Source organism: Lissotriton vulgaris, chromosome 4_1 (genome assembly GCF_964263255.1).
Source record: "Lissotriton vulgaris chromosome 4_1, aLisVul1.2, whole genome shotgun sequence".
In the NCBI taxonomy this organism is placed as follows: domain Eukaryota; kingdom Metazoa; phylum Chordata; class Amphibia; order Caudata; family Salamandridae; genus Lissotriton; species Lissotriton vulgaris.
The window spans coordinates 2,023,278,897-2,023,295,488 of NC_141691.1; the positions used below are offsets into that span (position 1 = coordinate 2,023,278,897).

The window sequence follows — 16,592 nt, forward strand, 5'->3', positions numbered from 1 at the left end:
AACGAACCTGCAGTTAGAGTATCGACCATAAATAGCCTTCCTGGAAGTAAGTAACCCATTGTTTATTGCTTTAAATCCATTGATTCAAAGGCCATGAGAGTTTATTGTAAGGGCTCAGACAGTCCTGGCTAAGGGCTAGGATTCTGGTTGCATTTAAGAAAATGTTTGCAGAAGGATGTATTTTGTATGTAATATGAAGTATTACTTTTAAACTTTGTATTTACTCTCACCAGGTTCTGCCAAGATAATTGTCCGTCGTTCGAAAGCAAGTAAGTATCCTGGCCTGTTTAAATATTGGTGTTGGTCCTCTACAGTAAGATATGTGCACTCTTGATTTGTGAAATTATTAATATTCTTATTTTCCACATGTATTCTAAAGAAATGGTTTTGTGGGAACTAGTTAGGTCATTCTAGAGATTGTTGGGGTACAGACAGTACAGAGTAAAGCAATCCTGGAAGGAAATCATATTATCTAATATTCTACTGTTACTCCCATTCGGTGTAGAACACGGTCGCGCATGTGCTACCACAGTCCCCAGGGGAGGCCCCGGCCGTGCACTCCCGTGCAGTTGCCGATTGGAGAGACACAGTGAAGTTCGCCATACGATGTGGACTGGACTCCGCTGCCTTGCTGGGCAGGATGGTTTCAGCCTTAATAGGCCTCAAGCACTACACCAGGCTGACGTCTACCGGCTTTTCAGGTGTTGTCCAAGCCATGCTTTTGGACATGCCCTTTGATGGCCATCGCTTGTTTAGCGACAAAGCAGACAATGCTCTTGAGAGCTTTAAGGACTCAAGGGCTACGGCCAGATCCTTAGGCCTTGCTTCTACCTCTAGCCATGCGCAGTCTGCTTTTAGCCCCTCTCGTGGCTACAGGCGGGGTGCCTCGCCACGTTCCGCCCAGAGCCATAGGCCTGTGCAAGTTGTCCAGCTTCTGCACAGCCGGGGAGGTGGGATCCACTATCGTGGGTCTGGGGACGTGAGGGCAGGCCAGTCCACCATCGTGGGTCTGGGGACGTGAGGGCAGGCCAGTCCAATCCCCTGCAGCAGCCTCCAAGCCCTCCTAGCCTGACCTTTCAGGGCCACCAGTCTCCAGTGGGTGACAGGATTCAGCATCACCACCCCCACTGGTTCAACATCACATCGGACAGGTGGATTTTGCAGATAGTCCAAAGGGGCTACTCCCTCCCCTCGAGCCTACCCCTCCATTCACGCCACCTCAATTTCATTGCATGTCGGATGATCACTAGGCCCTTGTCTACCAGGAAGATATGGCTCTCCTGGTCAAGGGAGCCATTAAGCGAGTCCCTGCCTCAGAAGTAGGTTGTTGTTGTTATTCCCACTACTTTCTGGTGCCCAAGAAAGACAAGGGCCTGCATCCTATCTTAGATCCCAGGAACATCAACGGCTTCCTCTGGAAGGAGACGTTCAAAATGTTGACATTGGCTCAGGTCCTGTCTGCCCTCGGCACTGGAGACTGGATGGTAGCATTGGAATTGCAGGATGCTATTTATACATCCTCGTCCTGCCCGCCTACATGTGTTACCTACAGTTCACAGTAGGCCACGAGCACTTTCAGTTTACCGTGCTCCCCTTTGACCTTACCTGCGCCCCTCGGGTGTTCACAAAAGTGATGGTAGTGGTGGCAGCTCATCTGCACAGATCAGGAGTTCCAGTCTTTCCCTATCCTGACAACTGGCTGTTGAAGGCGGGCTCACCCCAGGCTGTTGTATCCCACCTCCAGACTTCAGCTGAATTCCTGCATTCGCTGGGGTTCACCATCAATGTTCTGAAGTCACAATCCCGGTAGCTCCTTTTCATTGGAGCGGTTCTGGACACATCGCAGTTTTGGGCTTATATTCCCGAGCAGCGAGTCTGGGATATTCAGGCTATGATTCTGATCTTTCAGCCTCTATCCCGGGTTTCATTTAGAATTACCCTGCGGCTACTCGGCTTCATGGCCTCCTGCATCCTGCTTGTGGATTATGCCAGGTGGTATATGTGGGCTCTGCAGTCGGACCTGAAGTTCCAGTGGGCAGAGCATCAGGGGAATATTTCTGATTGCGACCAGATCCTGGGGGGCACTGCACACCAGTTGCAGTGGTGGCTAACAAGCCAGGATTGGGTCAACAGCAGGTCCCTCTCTCTTCCCCAACCAGTGTTCATAGTGGAGACAGACGCATCAGTTCTGGGGTGGGGCGGCCACATGGGAGAGGTGGAGATCAGAGGCCTCTGGTCTCTGGTAGAGTCCGGACCCCACATCAAGCTTCTGGAGCTCTTGGCAATTGGTCTTGCACTGAAGGCATTCCTTCCTTCCGTCAAAGAAAGAGTAGTGCAGGTGTTCATGGACAACACCACCACCATGTGGTACTGCAACAAACGGGTGGGGTGTGTTGTGGACCCTACGTCAGGAGGCACTTTTTCTCTGGAAGTGGCTGGAACATCAGGGCATGTCCTTGGTGGTTTAACACCTTGCAGGTTCTCTGAACAATAGGGTGGACGAACTGAGTCGCTGGTGCATGAACGATCACAAATGGTGTCTTCACTCAGAGATGGTGCAAGGTCTCTTTCAGTAGTGGGGAGAGCCTCGGATAGATTTACTCACCACTTAAGAGAACGCCCAATGTCAGCAGTGCTGCACATTGCAATTTCCAAGGCAGCACTCGCTAGGCGATGCATTTTGTTGCTATTGAAGTTGCCGTCTTCTATATGTCTTTCCGCCTATACCACTTCTGCCAAGAGTGTTGAAGAAGATCGAGCGCAACCGGGCCCCAGTCATTCTTGTGGTCTGGACTGGGCACGAATAGTCTGGTATTGCGAGCTCTTGCACGTGGCCATTGATCCTCCAATCAGACGTTCAGGAGGATCTTCTGTTGCAGCAGCAGGGGACGGTCCTCCACCCGAACCTGTCCAGCCTCCACCACCTTGCGTGGAGATTGAGCCGCGAAAATTGACAGCGTTCGACCTTTCTCCCGAAGGCTGTAAATTTATCTTGGCAGCCAGGCATCCCTCCACCAAAACAGTATACGCCTGTAGTTGGAACAAATTTGTGGGATGGTGCACAGCAAAGGCTGTGAATCACTTTCTGCCCCTCTTTCAGAGGTTCTCCTCTTCATTCTTTCCTTGGCCCTGCAGGGTTCTGCTCTGGGCACTCCCATGGGCTACCTTTTGGTCATTTTGGCCTTTCTCCGCCTTCCAGAACAACCGTTTCTTTTCAACTCCCCCATTGTAAATAGTTTCCTTCAAGGGCATTACTCACTTGTATCCTCCTATCCCTTTCGTAATGCCCCAGTGGGACTTGAACCTGGTTCTGACCTACTTCACTTCCTCTCAGTCTTTTGACACTCAAAACTGCCTTTTTGGTTGCCATTACCTCTGTTCGAAGGGTGAGTGAGCTTCAGTCTCTTTCCTCCAAACCTCCTTTCCTGACTGTTCATCTGGACAAAGTTGTCCTTCGCACTAGGCCTTCTTTCCTTCCCAAAGTGATTACTCTTTCCACATAGGACAGACCATCACTTTGCCCACCTTCTTCTTGCTGCCTCTTCCTTCTAAAGAGGAGGAGAAGCTCCACCGTCTGGATCCAAAACGTGCTCTTTCTTTCAATCTGGATCGCACAAAACAATTCCATGTGGATGATCAGCTCTTTGTTGGCTAGGTGGGTGCCAAGAAAGGTCAGGCCATGCAAAAGCGGGCCATCTCTCGTTGGGTCGTTCTTTGCATCAAAATTTGTTATTCCTTAGCGTAAAAGGAACCTTCAGTGGGGCTGTGCGCTAATTCCACCAGGGCGACAGCAGCCACTACTGCTTTGGAACTTGGAGTTCCCCTTCATGACATCTGCCAGGCAGCCACCTGGGCTTCATTGCACATGTTCACCAAACATTACTGACTGGACAGCCAAGTCCGGAGAGACGGTTTCTTTGGCCGTTCAATTCTCCAGGACTTTCTGGTGCGAACTTAGTATGCAGACCCACCTCCGGGGTTGGTATTGCCGGAGTATCTTGTTTAAGGTGAGGAATCCATAACAAATAGTCTTTCAGATGAACAAGTTAATTACCTTCGGTAACAATAGATCTGTAAGAGACATATATTAGTTATGGATACCTCACCGCCACACCCATCCTCCCCGTTCTGCGAACTGACTTCTAGGGTAAAAGACTCCCTTTCAGGGCCCTAGTTTTTTGTACTAGTGGTCAGTGTCTTGCATGGCTCTACTGACATTAGAGTGCAGGGGCGGCGTCTAAGTAGATACTGCAAAGTCATTCTGGCGATCACGATTCCAACGACAAACGCAGAGTCGACCGACGCCACCTACCGATGCGCAGGGGTACTCTTGAAGAAAAATTCTTTGGATCCAGTCTGATGCCTGGGGCCTGACAAAAGCTGCAACACTATTATGGGTCCCAAGGCTGATACATGTAGACCTACTTTTTTCATCTGACACATGCAGTTTTCTATCCATACTGCAGGTGCTCTGTTTTTAATCCTGGCAGCGAGAACAAACGAATAAAGGCAACTTCATCGCTCTTAGTCAGTTTTAGCTTCACCACCTACACTTTAGAGTTCTTCTTTTTGTACCACTGCGCCCTCATCACACTAGTTTTGGACTTACTCATCTGTAGGATTTATTAAAACTTTGAATGTTGGGCACTTCATTGAAAACAATGGAGTGCTCTGGGCTTATTATGGCTGGTATAAGCCCAGAGCTCCAACATTCCAATGCTTCTATGTTCATAGCTCTGGCTGTGAACAAAGGCTACAGGGAGCCTGGGGGATTTCAATCCCCTCGCACTCCCTGAAACCTTTGTTTAATTTGTTAGAACATTATGCCCTCTAGTAGCAGAATGTTCTAATAGCCTTATAGCCATTCGTAGCAGAGCTATACCAGCTATTAAAGTCCTGCTTCCTTGTTAAAGGCCCATGCCTTTGGCTCGGACCTTTAACTCTGCAGCGGGCCTTTAATAGCCGGTATAACCCACTATGGCGGGCTATAAGGCTAAAGTATATCCTAGTAAGCATAGGAATAAAAACATCCCATAGCTCCTTCCTCTCAGTGAGGGAGTTGTAGCCCTTGGCGAGTCCAGGCTTTCTCTCCACGATGAGAATCCCAGATGATGAAGCATGCCACCTATGGTGGGTGAGGGATTGCGTCCTGAAAGGGATCTCCCCACAAGCCACTAGAAATTGATTGCAGGGATGCGCTCTGTGGTGGGCGAGGGGCAAAGCGAGGCACTTGGGAGAGCAAGGCTTAATGAGCCATGTAAGCCACATGGCAGATGCGCCTGTGAACGTGCTCGTGAACGCAAGCTTGAGGCCAGGAAAAGATTGTGGTAGCACTTTGAAAAGCCACTGACTAAATGTCTTGCAGAGCAGCGCATGCGCTGGCTCAGCGAGACCTAAAAATACATGACAATAAAATGCATACTACTCCAATGCGACCCTAGCTAGATGTACCTGGCATGTATGTAGGTGTGGTGCCAAGAATCCCTCTAGGATAAAGTCAATCCCATTACTGTGGGACCCCGTTTTGGTGTTGAGTTAGACACCCCGCAAAGGATGTCAGACCACTGGGAGTTGGGGTGTCTGCAATCAGGAACCTCAGCATCTCGCGTCTGTGTGTCGGCATGGAAGTCCTTTTCTCCTCTCCGGCCTCAGCAAAGATATGGTGCTTCTATACCCAATGTGTTACCCCTAGGGGATATACCATGCTGTGTCATGTTGGACTAGGATGACAGAAGGTATGACCCTTATACTTGTCATTTTGCAGGAGATGGTAGTCTCATGCATAATAAATGAGGCTAGTTTTCAGAGAAAACCCCATGTCATTTAGGCATTACAGTAACTAGGTAAAAGGTCAGTACTGAGAACCGTTATGCAGTGTAATATTAGAGAAACATAGGTGAAAGGTCTGGTTGCTACCGGAACCTATATCGGGCACCTGTGTGAAACATAACAGCCCTAGTCTCACATGATTATATTCCCCGGTTTCCAATTTGATATTTTAAGCACTGCTTTTCATTTAAAATTTTAAAATTCATAACTACGGTTCTGCTGGTTATATTTTCCTCATTTTGGTGGCACATTATTTACTAAAATGTGCTCTATGTTCTAAATTGGTGTGGGATTTTTGTTGTGTTATGCTGTCACTTTATTACTGTATTAATGCTGCATATTCTCTTTACACATTGCCTCTAACTTAAGCCTGTCTGCTTTTGTGTCAAGCTACCAGAGGGTTAAGGACATGTTAATTTAGTTACTCTTTGTTGTTCACCCTTACCGGGATTATGGTTGTTGCTTGAATAGGGTTTTACCCCTTCATCCAGCAACCCAATTTCTCATAGTTACTATATATCCTGCAAGCTAGAACAGATGTCTCACTTGGTGTGTTGTTTAGTTAAACTTAAACTGGAGAACGGTGCCAACAACATGGGGACTCATTGAAGGCTTGCTTGTCTGAAATCTTCCAGTTCCCAATGGCTCCATCACAGCAGGGTAATGTGAGGGGTGCTATCAAGGTGTACATTGCAGCCTTGCAGCCTTTCTATGCCTTCAAAACCAGTTGTTTCTCTTTAAGACACCTATTGTAATGAGGTTCCTGAATTGATTGAGCACAGTGTTCCTCCAATTTCCTCAGTCGTACCCCGATGGGATTTAACTTGGTTGGCTTTCTTTATGGGAGTTCCATATGAGCCTTTCCATATTTGTCCGTTATGTTTATTGACCCTCAAGCCAGTTTTTCTTTTCATTGTTGTTACTTTTTCTTTAGGAAGCAACTTTAAACCTGGCTGTTTGTTTCCTGTTATGTTTGTTGAAGAGTATTAAGTCGGAAATTTATTTTGGTTCTACCAGTGACAAAACCACCATGGCATACAAAAGCTGTACATGGCATAACATAATATAAGATTCCTAATTCATCCTATCTTGTATATAAGATGAGTAAATGATGATAAATATATACATCTCTAAATCTCTTAACTGTAAAACAGAACGCAAAACTCAAATACTCAAAACTTTGGATGTCTAGACAGATCAATTTAAACCTTGAGATGTGCTGAGAGGTAATTTTAGAATCCGCAGGAATTGTCCACCTGCATCTGGGTGGGTCGGACCCAAGTATAATCAACATGGCTGGTCTTTGATAGCTACACTAATCAAAGTTCAGATAGAGAATACTAGCTACAGATTCCTCAACTCTTTAATATTCCCCAGACATCATACTGGATCTGGAAACTTCTCAGTAGTAGGTGGCACTGTGCGGCGCTGCACTGACTACGTTCTGCTCCCAAAATGACATGGGAAGCCTATATATGCCACATCCTGATTTCAGTTCCATTCTTTTTGTGTCACCAGATGCAGATCCAAAGCTCCCTCTCTTCTCTTTGAGACTCCTATTCCCTTGAAAAAGTTCGTAAACAGTGTGTTAGGGAAATGCTACCACCCAAATCAACAAGTGTTAAACCTTGTATGGACTGTTGCAAACAAATATCTGCCACGGACCCCCATCAGATTTGTCTGGTGCCTAGGGCTGAGGCACAATTCTAAACCTGCAATGTTTGAGCGTTGATGAATCCATCGGCATATGAGACCGTGAGGTGAAACTCTATATCTTCAAGCGCCAGAGGACGCTGTGACAGGACCGGTCCAAATGGAAGGTTTGGTCCTAGGCTCATTCTAGTTGCTAAAGTCACATGAGTTGTTCTAGATGCCAGTCTTTGTCTTAATCAAAGTTTTCAGGTAAGTTGAAGAAAAAATGAAAGAAATCTAAGTGGGACTTGTCCCCTTTCCACGACTCCCACTCTCCTGAGGTGGCACAGAGCAGTGGCATACTTCTTGACCTTGCTCCTGAAGTCGATCAACATCTTAACCTTTCCCACAATTTGTCCGGACACAACCTGAGTTTCCAGGGCCGACTGCCACTCCAAAACTGATTGAAAATTTTGCGAGCCAATGGTCCAACTTTTCCTCTCCTTGTTGACTCTCTCTGGTGTGCTTTCAGGCCCCATGGAGCTGAGAGGCTTTCCATATATTCTGTCAATGGGTACACCCTCTGCACTGGTCGGACCTGCCACAGGGCCACCTCTGGCTCCAGTCTGACTCCACCTCTAGTATCAAGGGGCACTCGGGTCCCAGAACTTAGACACCAATGTAGTCAGTATCAATGGGACACTTTGGCCTATTGGTCTTATTGTACTATCTTGTTCTAGTCCTTTCACAGACTTACCTCCAAATAGGTATTGCATTGGGATCCCTTCTAGAGGTAAAGAATCTTTGTCTAGAAATCTCTATCAGAATAACAAGTTACTTACCTTTGGTAATGCTGTTAGTGGTAGAGACTCTAGCTAGATGCAGATTCCTCACTGACCCATCCATCCTTCCCCTTGTGTGTTTGGACACTATCTAGTTGTTAGAACTGGTACCATTGGTGTGAATCTCCCTTCCATTTTTCACTGATTGCCTCCTCTGTTTTTGATATGTTTTTGCTGGTTTAGATGCTTTGGGCACCGTGCCACTGCTATACAATGCCACAGTGCAAGTTCTCCCTATTTTAAGTTCATGTATTGATTAGTGACTCCATGATTGGATTATTTGATTTGCATGTCAGATCCTAGTACAGTGCACCATGTGTGCCCAGGGCCTGTAGATCAAATGCTGCTAGTGGGCGTTCATTTGCCAAATTACTGTTAGACGCGACCGGCGACCCTAAAGAAGGTGTAATTCAAACGCAGCATAATAAGAAAACACACGGGCACCCCCACAGAGCCCGGTATTTTGCCTCTATTGATCGTAGAGAGTGACTACGGATATTGAAGGTTTTCTACCTAAAATGACCTGGGTCATTGACCGTATTTACAAGAAAATGTTGGTCCTGATGAGAACCCCGCTATCAGGGGTTTGAAACGCGTCGACCTGAACTGACTTGATTGGACTCTTTGTCAACCACGAATATTTATTTAAAAAAAGTTCTATCTTTGACTTTAAAATAAGAATTTGTGTTCATTAAATATAGTTGTAAATAGCTTGAACCAGGAACATAATACCATCTACAGGCTCTATTACTTAAGACTTTTGTTGACAAAGGGCCTCATTGTTTTGTTTATGTATAGTTGTGTGAGTGAAGTATGAGTGTTGTTGGTAGGATGTGTATAAATTGTAAATATGTATAAAGTTACCGGTTTGATATGTCTAATCTTATAATTTTTTGTACATCCATACAGTATTTGTGACATTGTTTTAAAATTGCAATGCTCAACTAGTGAAGAAAATAAAAATTAACTAGTGACGTAAGACGGACCGTTATGCTTTATTCATAAAGGTCACTACCAGACTAGTTTGAATCCAATCCAGTATTGGCCACTGTTTTGTTCTTTAGCTAGTGGGCTTGCAGCACTGATTTTGCCACCCAAGCAGCTTATAATGTGTGTCTTAATTCTGCCATTGCAGAGCCTGTGTGCAGTCTAGTACTGCCATGTCAACTTGGTAAGTGCACCCTCTTGCCAGTCCCTAAACCTTCCCTTTTTTACATATTAGTCACCCCTAAGGTAGGCCAGAGGGCATGGTGCAATGTATGTAAAAGGCAGGACATACCCTGATGGGTGTGGCATATCTTAATAGTGAATTACAGCCATTTTCATTTTTCACTATTGCAAGGCTACCTGTCCCCTTATGCCAGAATAGGCAGTTTGATTATAACATCTTATAATTCTAACTGACCCAGAGAACATGATAGTAATTCGAATTTAGTATGCCTGAACTCAGGATAATAAAATACATCTTTTAGTAAAGTTGGGTTTAACATTTTGTGTTTAAAAATACCACTTTAAGAAAGTGAGTAATTTTCTTATCTAACTATCCTGCCTGCCTCTGCTAGCTTGTCTATTGTATGTCAGGTTTTGTGAGTGACAGGGCTGGGGGGCTCCAGGAGACAGGGTGAGTCAACACAGGGCAGAATAGACCTATCTGCATGTAGAGTGTTCGGAGGAGTAGCACCTGGGCCTGACTAGGACTGTGCCTGCCTTCCACAATATTGCTCCACCTCATGTGGTGTGTCGGAGGACCCTAGCCCAGCCTGCCAAAGGAAAGAAGGAGTCCTGTAAACAAAGTGCTCCAGGACTGCACAGAAGTGATTTGGACTAGGTAGAGGACCCTCTGCCATCAGAGGACAGAGGATTTTGCATTATAAATATGGGAACCCAGACCCCAAGACTTTAGATCACTTCTGGAACAACAAGACACACGTCTGCAGTGGCGTTTTCATTGCCAAGGAAAGGAGAAGGAACTTTTAAGGAATTTTCATCATCTTTCAGAATATTTCTCCAAGGGCTTTAACTTGTGCTTGCCTCCTGCTGAAGTCTCAGAGCTACAAGACTTCACCAACAGCTCCCCTCTGAATTTCCTTGCTGGGAATTCAGTCTGCAGAAGCCTGCGTGTTGCTGGGAGCTGGAAGCACGAATCAACGAGAAGCAGCATGTCGCTATCTCAGTTGTTCGCCGGCACAGAGGCTGCCGCCGCATTGCCAGAGAAGTGTGTCTTGGTTGCAGCTGTTTGCCGTCGCATCACTGGCGAAGCATGTCGCAACCGCAAGGGTCGCCGTTGCATCACCGGAGAAGCATGTGGCAAGGCCTGTTGTGGCTTCAAAGTTACAGAGTTCGCCACGCGGCCGTTGAGCGTGCATGCATCGTCTTCACATCGTAGCATCGCATCAAAGGCGCCATCTTATCGCACCAGATTGTCGCATCCCATCGAGGCGCCATCTTGCTGCATTGCAACCGGAAAGCCATACGACACTTCACCTTCTCTCCAGTAAGGAATAGATGCATCTCCTACTCTGCACAAGCATTGAAGCGCGATGAATCGCCTCCCCTGAAGCCAGGAACCGACGCATCACCCTCCCTGCAGACCTTTTGTTTGTTTTGCATTACGCATCCAAAGTACTTTTGTGAGAAACGTGTCCTCAACTTGAACTAAGCTACTTCTATCATCTTTAAGTCTATTTTGAGTACAGTTTTGTGAATTTTTGTCATTTGTGGTCTTGTGTTAAGTCTATATAACAAATTCTTATTTTTATAAAACCTGTGTGATGTCCATCAGTAGTTTTTTCACTGTATTACTATATGTGTTCACAAATGCTTAACACACTGCCTCTGAGATAAGCCTGTCTGCTTGTGCCAAGCACCAAGGGGGTGAGCAGGGGTTATCCAGGGGTGTAATACCCTTTCCCCGACTTAGAAGCAAGGGTTCCTATTTGGTCAAAGGTTATAAGATTCCAAGTCCAAGAGTCTGCACATCGGGTCACACCAATTTGCTTTTAGGGCTCTGCATCTGGGGGAGCGGGAATGGCACCTGTATAGACTTTGCTTGTCATTTCCTGAGAGGAATGGTGTCAGTGCGCAGCTACACAATACAACCAACCGGTGCATTGCAGTACTGCTGAAAAGTTTCTGGAACCAATCTGATTAATTGGGAATATTCAAAAGGTGAAGGATCAGGGACTAGATAGAGTCTTTACTAGAAAGGCTGTTGCCAACAGTATGCAAATTGTTCAACTAGCACACACACTCAAATGGAATCAATTTGGGCCATTCATTGTAACATATCTAGCATGTGTCTGTCTTTATATACACAGATGTGCTCACTACATTATAGTGAAGATAAGGCAGACCAGATCCCATGAGTCAAAGTAGCACCTGTATCAGTGGAATTCTTTTAGCTACCGGTAAACCACAAACTCCATACGATCTTGGGGTACAGAAGAGCCCTGTAAGCAAATGATACAACTCGGCTGCCCAGAGCTACATTCGCTTGAATTCTAAAGGGGACGAGGCCTTGTGGGACAACCAGTCAGCGGCAGGGAAAGTCTCCCATGGGACTTCTCTCAGAGTGCCTATCTGCTGTGGGACAGTAGAGGGACCTCACATGCTGGCCTGCATCCCTCCTGAAGCTCAAAATTAGGCAGAAAAAAGACACGTGCATCAGTTAAGCCACATGAGATCCCCCTCCCACCAACACCTGAAAGAAAATGCCACCCTCCGTAAAAGGTAGGAAAACATAGAAGGAGCAATATTTACCAGGCTACTGCACTTAAAGTACTGCTGGTGCCAGCATGCTAAACTCATACTAACAAACTTAGCTCACTGCTTCAGTGGGACTGTCACATTGAGAGAAGACCCACCCACACCCAAATGTGTTGTCCTGGAAAAAGTGCAGTTTGGTAAAATATTCAAATTCTAAGAATTTTGTTATAAATGTGAAAAAGATGGTTTAAGGGTAGATTAAAGAAAACTGGTTATTGAAGTATTTTTTTCTAAATCTGAGAAGCCCTTTAAGGCTAGAAATTGGACATAGCACTGGACCAAAGTCTACCAACTTCGGTACCGGCGCAGAAGGGTACTTTTGTACTGTTGTTCATCCCTGGTGTTCCCTACTGCCCTGAGTGGCAGACAGAGGAGGGTGAGGAGGACTGGGAGGAGTCTGTTGACCCTCTAGCAGACCAATTTGAAGAGCCGGATTGATGATAGAAATTGGGTGATACCAGTGGTCTGGATACCTCCCCAAACCTTGGTATGCTTTCTCCCCTTTCCATGGCTACGGAGGAGGGAGCTTCCTACTCTGTGGTGTTGTGTAGGGCCGCTGAGGCCTTGGGCCTTGAGATTCCTACGGTGGCAGTCAGGACTGACCTCCTGAGTGAGGTGCTTCAGCCGGCAGCAGCCTCTTCGGAGCCCCTGCCGGCATCCTTCTGGGCACTTGGTCTAAGCCCAGCACGGGGCTCCTGTGGACAGGATGAATGCCCGATGCCACCGCCCAGCCCCGGGTGACCCACTTTTCCTCTCCCAACACCCTACCCCTCAGAGCTAGGTGCATTCCCTATAGCTCCCCTAGATAGGGAATCCAAGTAACTGGACCATCTTGGGAAGCTTAGGACTGCGGTCGGTGAACACCTCATGTCTCCTGGGCCATTATACACACACAGTGTTGGATAGAGTTGTGCAAGTGCTGCCATAGTACCCAGAGGAGGCTGGGGCCGTGCTCACCTGCACTGATGCTGAGGGTTGAGACACAGCTAAGTTCACCATCCGGACTAGGATGGATATTGCAGACTCTCTGGGCAGGATGGTTTCCATGTCGGTAGCCCTGAGGCGCTACACCTATCTGAGAATGTCTGGCTTCTCTGGGGATGTCCAATCCACACTTTGGACATGCCCTTTGATGGCCGTCGCCTATTTGGTGACAATGCGGACAATGCGCTTGAGCGCTTCAAGGACTCTAGGACTACGGCCAGATCCTTCGGCCTCGCAGCAACTTCTTGCCCCACGCAGTCTGCCTTTTGCCGCTTTCATGGCTTACCAAGGGGTGCCCCACTATGTTCCACCCAATCTAGCCACAGGGCCACGCAACCTACTCAGCCTCTGCATAGCCGCGGACGTGGGACCCAGTGACATGGGTCTGGAGGCCAGTGGTTGTGCCAGTCCACCCATACCTTCTGCAGCAACCTCCAAACCCTTCTAGTACAACCTTGCAGGGCCACCGGAGGCCAGTGGGCGGCAAGATTCGCCATCACCTCCCCCACTGGCAAATCACCAACTAGGACAGGTGGGTTTTGCAGATAGTCTGAAGGGGTTACTCCTTCCCATTCAAGACTACCCCCTCTACTCCACCAGTACTTGGCCCTTCTCCACCAGGAAGTTATGGCTCTATTGGTCAAGGGGGCTATCGAGCAAGTTCCTGTGCCAGAAGTAGAGAATGGTTGCTACTCCCACTACTTCCTGGTACCCAAGAAGGACAAAGGTCTGCATCCTATCTTAAACATCAGGGACACCAACCACGTCCACTGGAAGGAGAAGTTTAACATGTTAACCTTGGCTCAGGTCTTGTCTGCCCTCAATCCTGGAGACTGGATGGTGTTATTTGACTTGCAGGACACTTATTTTTACATCCCCGTATTGCCTGTCCATCGGCATTACCTACGGTTCACAGTTGGCCTTGAGCATTTTTAGTTCACTGTACTCCCCTTTGACTTTACCAGCGCCCCTCAAGTGTTAAAGAAACTAATGACGATGGTGGCAGCTCATCTAAGCAGATCTGTGGTTCCCGTCTTTCCTTATCTCGATGACTGGCTGTTGGAGGCAGGCTCACCCCAGGCTGTCGTCTCCAACCTCCAGACTAATGCGGACCTCTTGCACTCTCTGGAGTTCACTATCAACATGCCAAAGTCACATTGATTGCCTCCCAGTAGCTCCTTTTCATCGTAGCAGTTATGGATACAATGCAGTTTCAGGTTTATCCTCCTATGCAGCGAGTCCGGGATAATTGGGCTATGATACCAATGTTTCCGCCTCTATCCCGGATTTCAGTGAGAATGACTGATGCTGCTGGGCCTCATGGCCTCCTTCATCCTGCTGGTGGATCATGCCAGGTGGCAAATGCAGACTCTGCAGTGGGACCTGAAGTTCAAGTGGGTGTAGCATCAGGGGAATCTTTCCGATGTTGTCCAGATCTGGGAGGAGACTGCACATTAATTTCAGTGCTGGCTCACGAACCAGGATTGGGTCAGCAGCACATCCCTAGCCCTTCCCCAATCAGAATTCTTAGTAGTGACCAATGCATCGCTTTTGGGATGGGCCGGCCATCTGGGAGAGGCGGAGCTCAGTAATCTCTGGGCTCCGGTGGAGTCCGGTCTCCACATCAACCTTTTGAGTCCGGTCGCAACCTATTGGAGCTCCATGTGATCCGTCTTGTACTGAAGGCATTTCTTCCTTCTGTCCAAGGAAGAATAGTGCAGGAGTTCCCGGACAACACTACCACTATGTGGTATTGCAACAAACAGGGCGGGGTGGGGTCGTGGACCCTATATCAAGAGGCTCTCCCCCTTTGAATATGTATGAAACATTGGGGCATATCCCTGGTGGTTCAACACCTGGCAGGCTCACTGAACACCAGGGCGGACAAACTCAGCCACAGGTGCAAGATGTATCACGAATGGTGTGTTCACTCGTTGGTGGTGCAAGGTCTCTTTCAGCAGTGGGGAGAGCCTTGGTTAGATCTATTTGCCACAGAAGAGAACGCACAATGTCAGCAGTTCTGCGTGTTGGAATTTCCAAAGGGCACTCGCTCGGCAATTCTTTTCATTGCAAGTGGAGTTGTGGTCTTCTGTATGTCTTTCTGCCTATACCACTTCTGCCCAGAATGCTGAAGAAGAGCAGGTGCGACTGGGCCCAAGTAATCCTTGTGGCTCCGGATTGGGCACAAAGAGTCTGATATACTGAGCTCTTGCACATGGCCATCGATCCTCCAATTAGACTGCTTCTTCTGGAGGATCTTCTGTCAACAAGGGACGGTCCTCCACCCGAACCTGTGCAGCCTCCATCTCCTTGCATGGAGAGTAGGAGCGATAGTTGACATCTTTCGACCTTCCTCCCTTCCTCTGAAATGTAACCTTGGCAGCCAGGTATCCCTACCCTAAAATGGTATACGCCTGTAGATGGAACAAATTTGTGGCATGGTGCACAGCAAAGGCTGTGGATCCCCTTTCTGCTCCTCTTTCAGAGGTTCTACTCTTCATTTTTCCTTTGACCCAGCAGGGCTCTGCTCTGGGCACTCTTAAAGGCGATCTTTTATCCATTTTGAGCTTTCTTCAGCTTCCTGATCAGTCTTCTCTTTTTAGACCCCTATTGTAAATCGTTTCCTTAAGGGCATTACTCATTTGTTTCCTCCTATTCCTTTTGTAATGCCCCAGTAGGACTTGCACCTGGTTTTGACTTACCTTAGGGTGCTCCATTTGAGCCGCTACATAATTGTCCTCTCAGACTCTTGACCTTGAAGACTGCTTTTCTGGTTGCCATCACCTTTGCTCGCATGGTGAGTGCACTTCAAGCTCTTTCTGCTAATCCTACTTTCTTTACTGTTCATCTGGACAAGGTTGTCCTCCGAACTCGACCTTCTTTTCTTTCCAAAGTGGTTACCTCTTTCCACATAAGACAGGCCATCACTTTGCCCACCTTCTTTCCACCCCCACATCCTTCAAAAGAGGAGGAGAAGCTCTCCATCGTCTGGATCCAAAACATGCGCTCTCATTTTACCTGGATCGCACAAAACAACTCCGGGTGGATGACCAGCTCTTTGTTGGCTATGTGGGAGTCAAGAAAGGTTGGGACGTGCAAAAATTAACCATCTCTCGATGGGTCGTTCTTTGCATTAAAAGTTGTTATTCCTTGTCAAAATCTTCCATTCCACCAGGGCGACGGCAGCCACTACTGCCTTGGGACGTTGATTCCCCTTCATGACATCTGCCAGGCAGCTACATGGTCTTCCTTGCACAAGTTCACTAAGCATTACTGCCTGGACAGATGGCTTCTTTGACGGTTCGGTTCTCCAGGACCCACCTCTGGAGTTGTATTGCTGGGTATCTATTCTAAGCCATGGTATCCATATCTAAAAGTCTCTTTCAGATGAACAAGTTACTTACCTTCGGTAACGATATAGCTGTAAGTGACATATATTAGTTATGGATTCCTTACCGCCCCATGCACCCTCCCCGTTCTGCGAACTGTCTTCTAGGGTAAGGGACTCCATTTCAGGGCTGTTGGTTATGCACAAGTGGT

At 47.3% G+C, this 16,592-nt stretch overlaps 1 protein-coding gene across 1 annotated transcript in view; it reads left to right on the plus strand.

The window, feature by feature from the left end:
• LOC147724906 (uncharacterized) overlaps nucleotides 1-16,592 on the plus strand; it is a 1,184,129-nt gene that overhangs the window by 261,039 nt on the left and 906,498 nt on the right. The window contains exon 7 of the mRNA XM_086918126.1: nucleotides 234-269. Within this exon, the coding sequence (XP_086774252.1) occupies nucleotides 234-269 (36 nt within the window). The remainder of the gene's footprint in view (nucleotides 1-233; nucleotides 270-16,592) is intronic.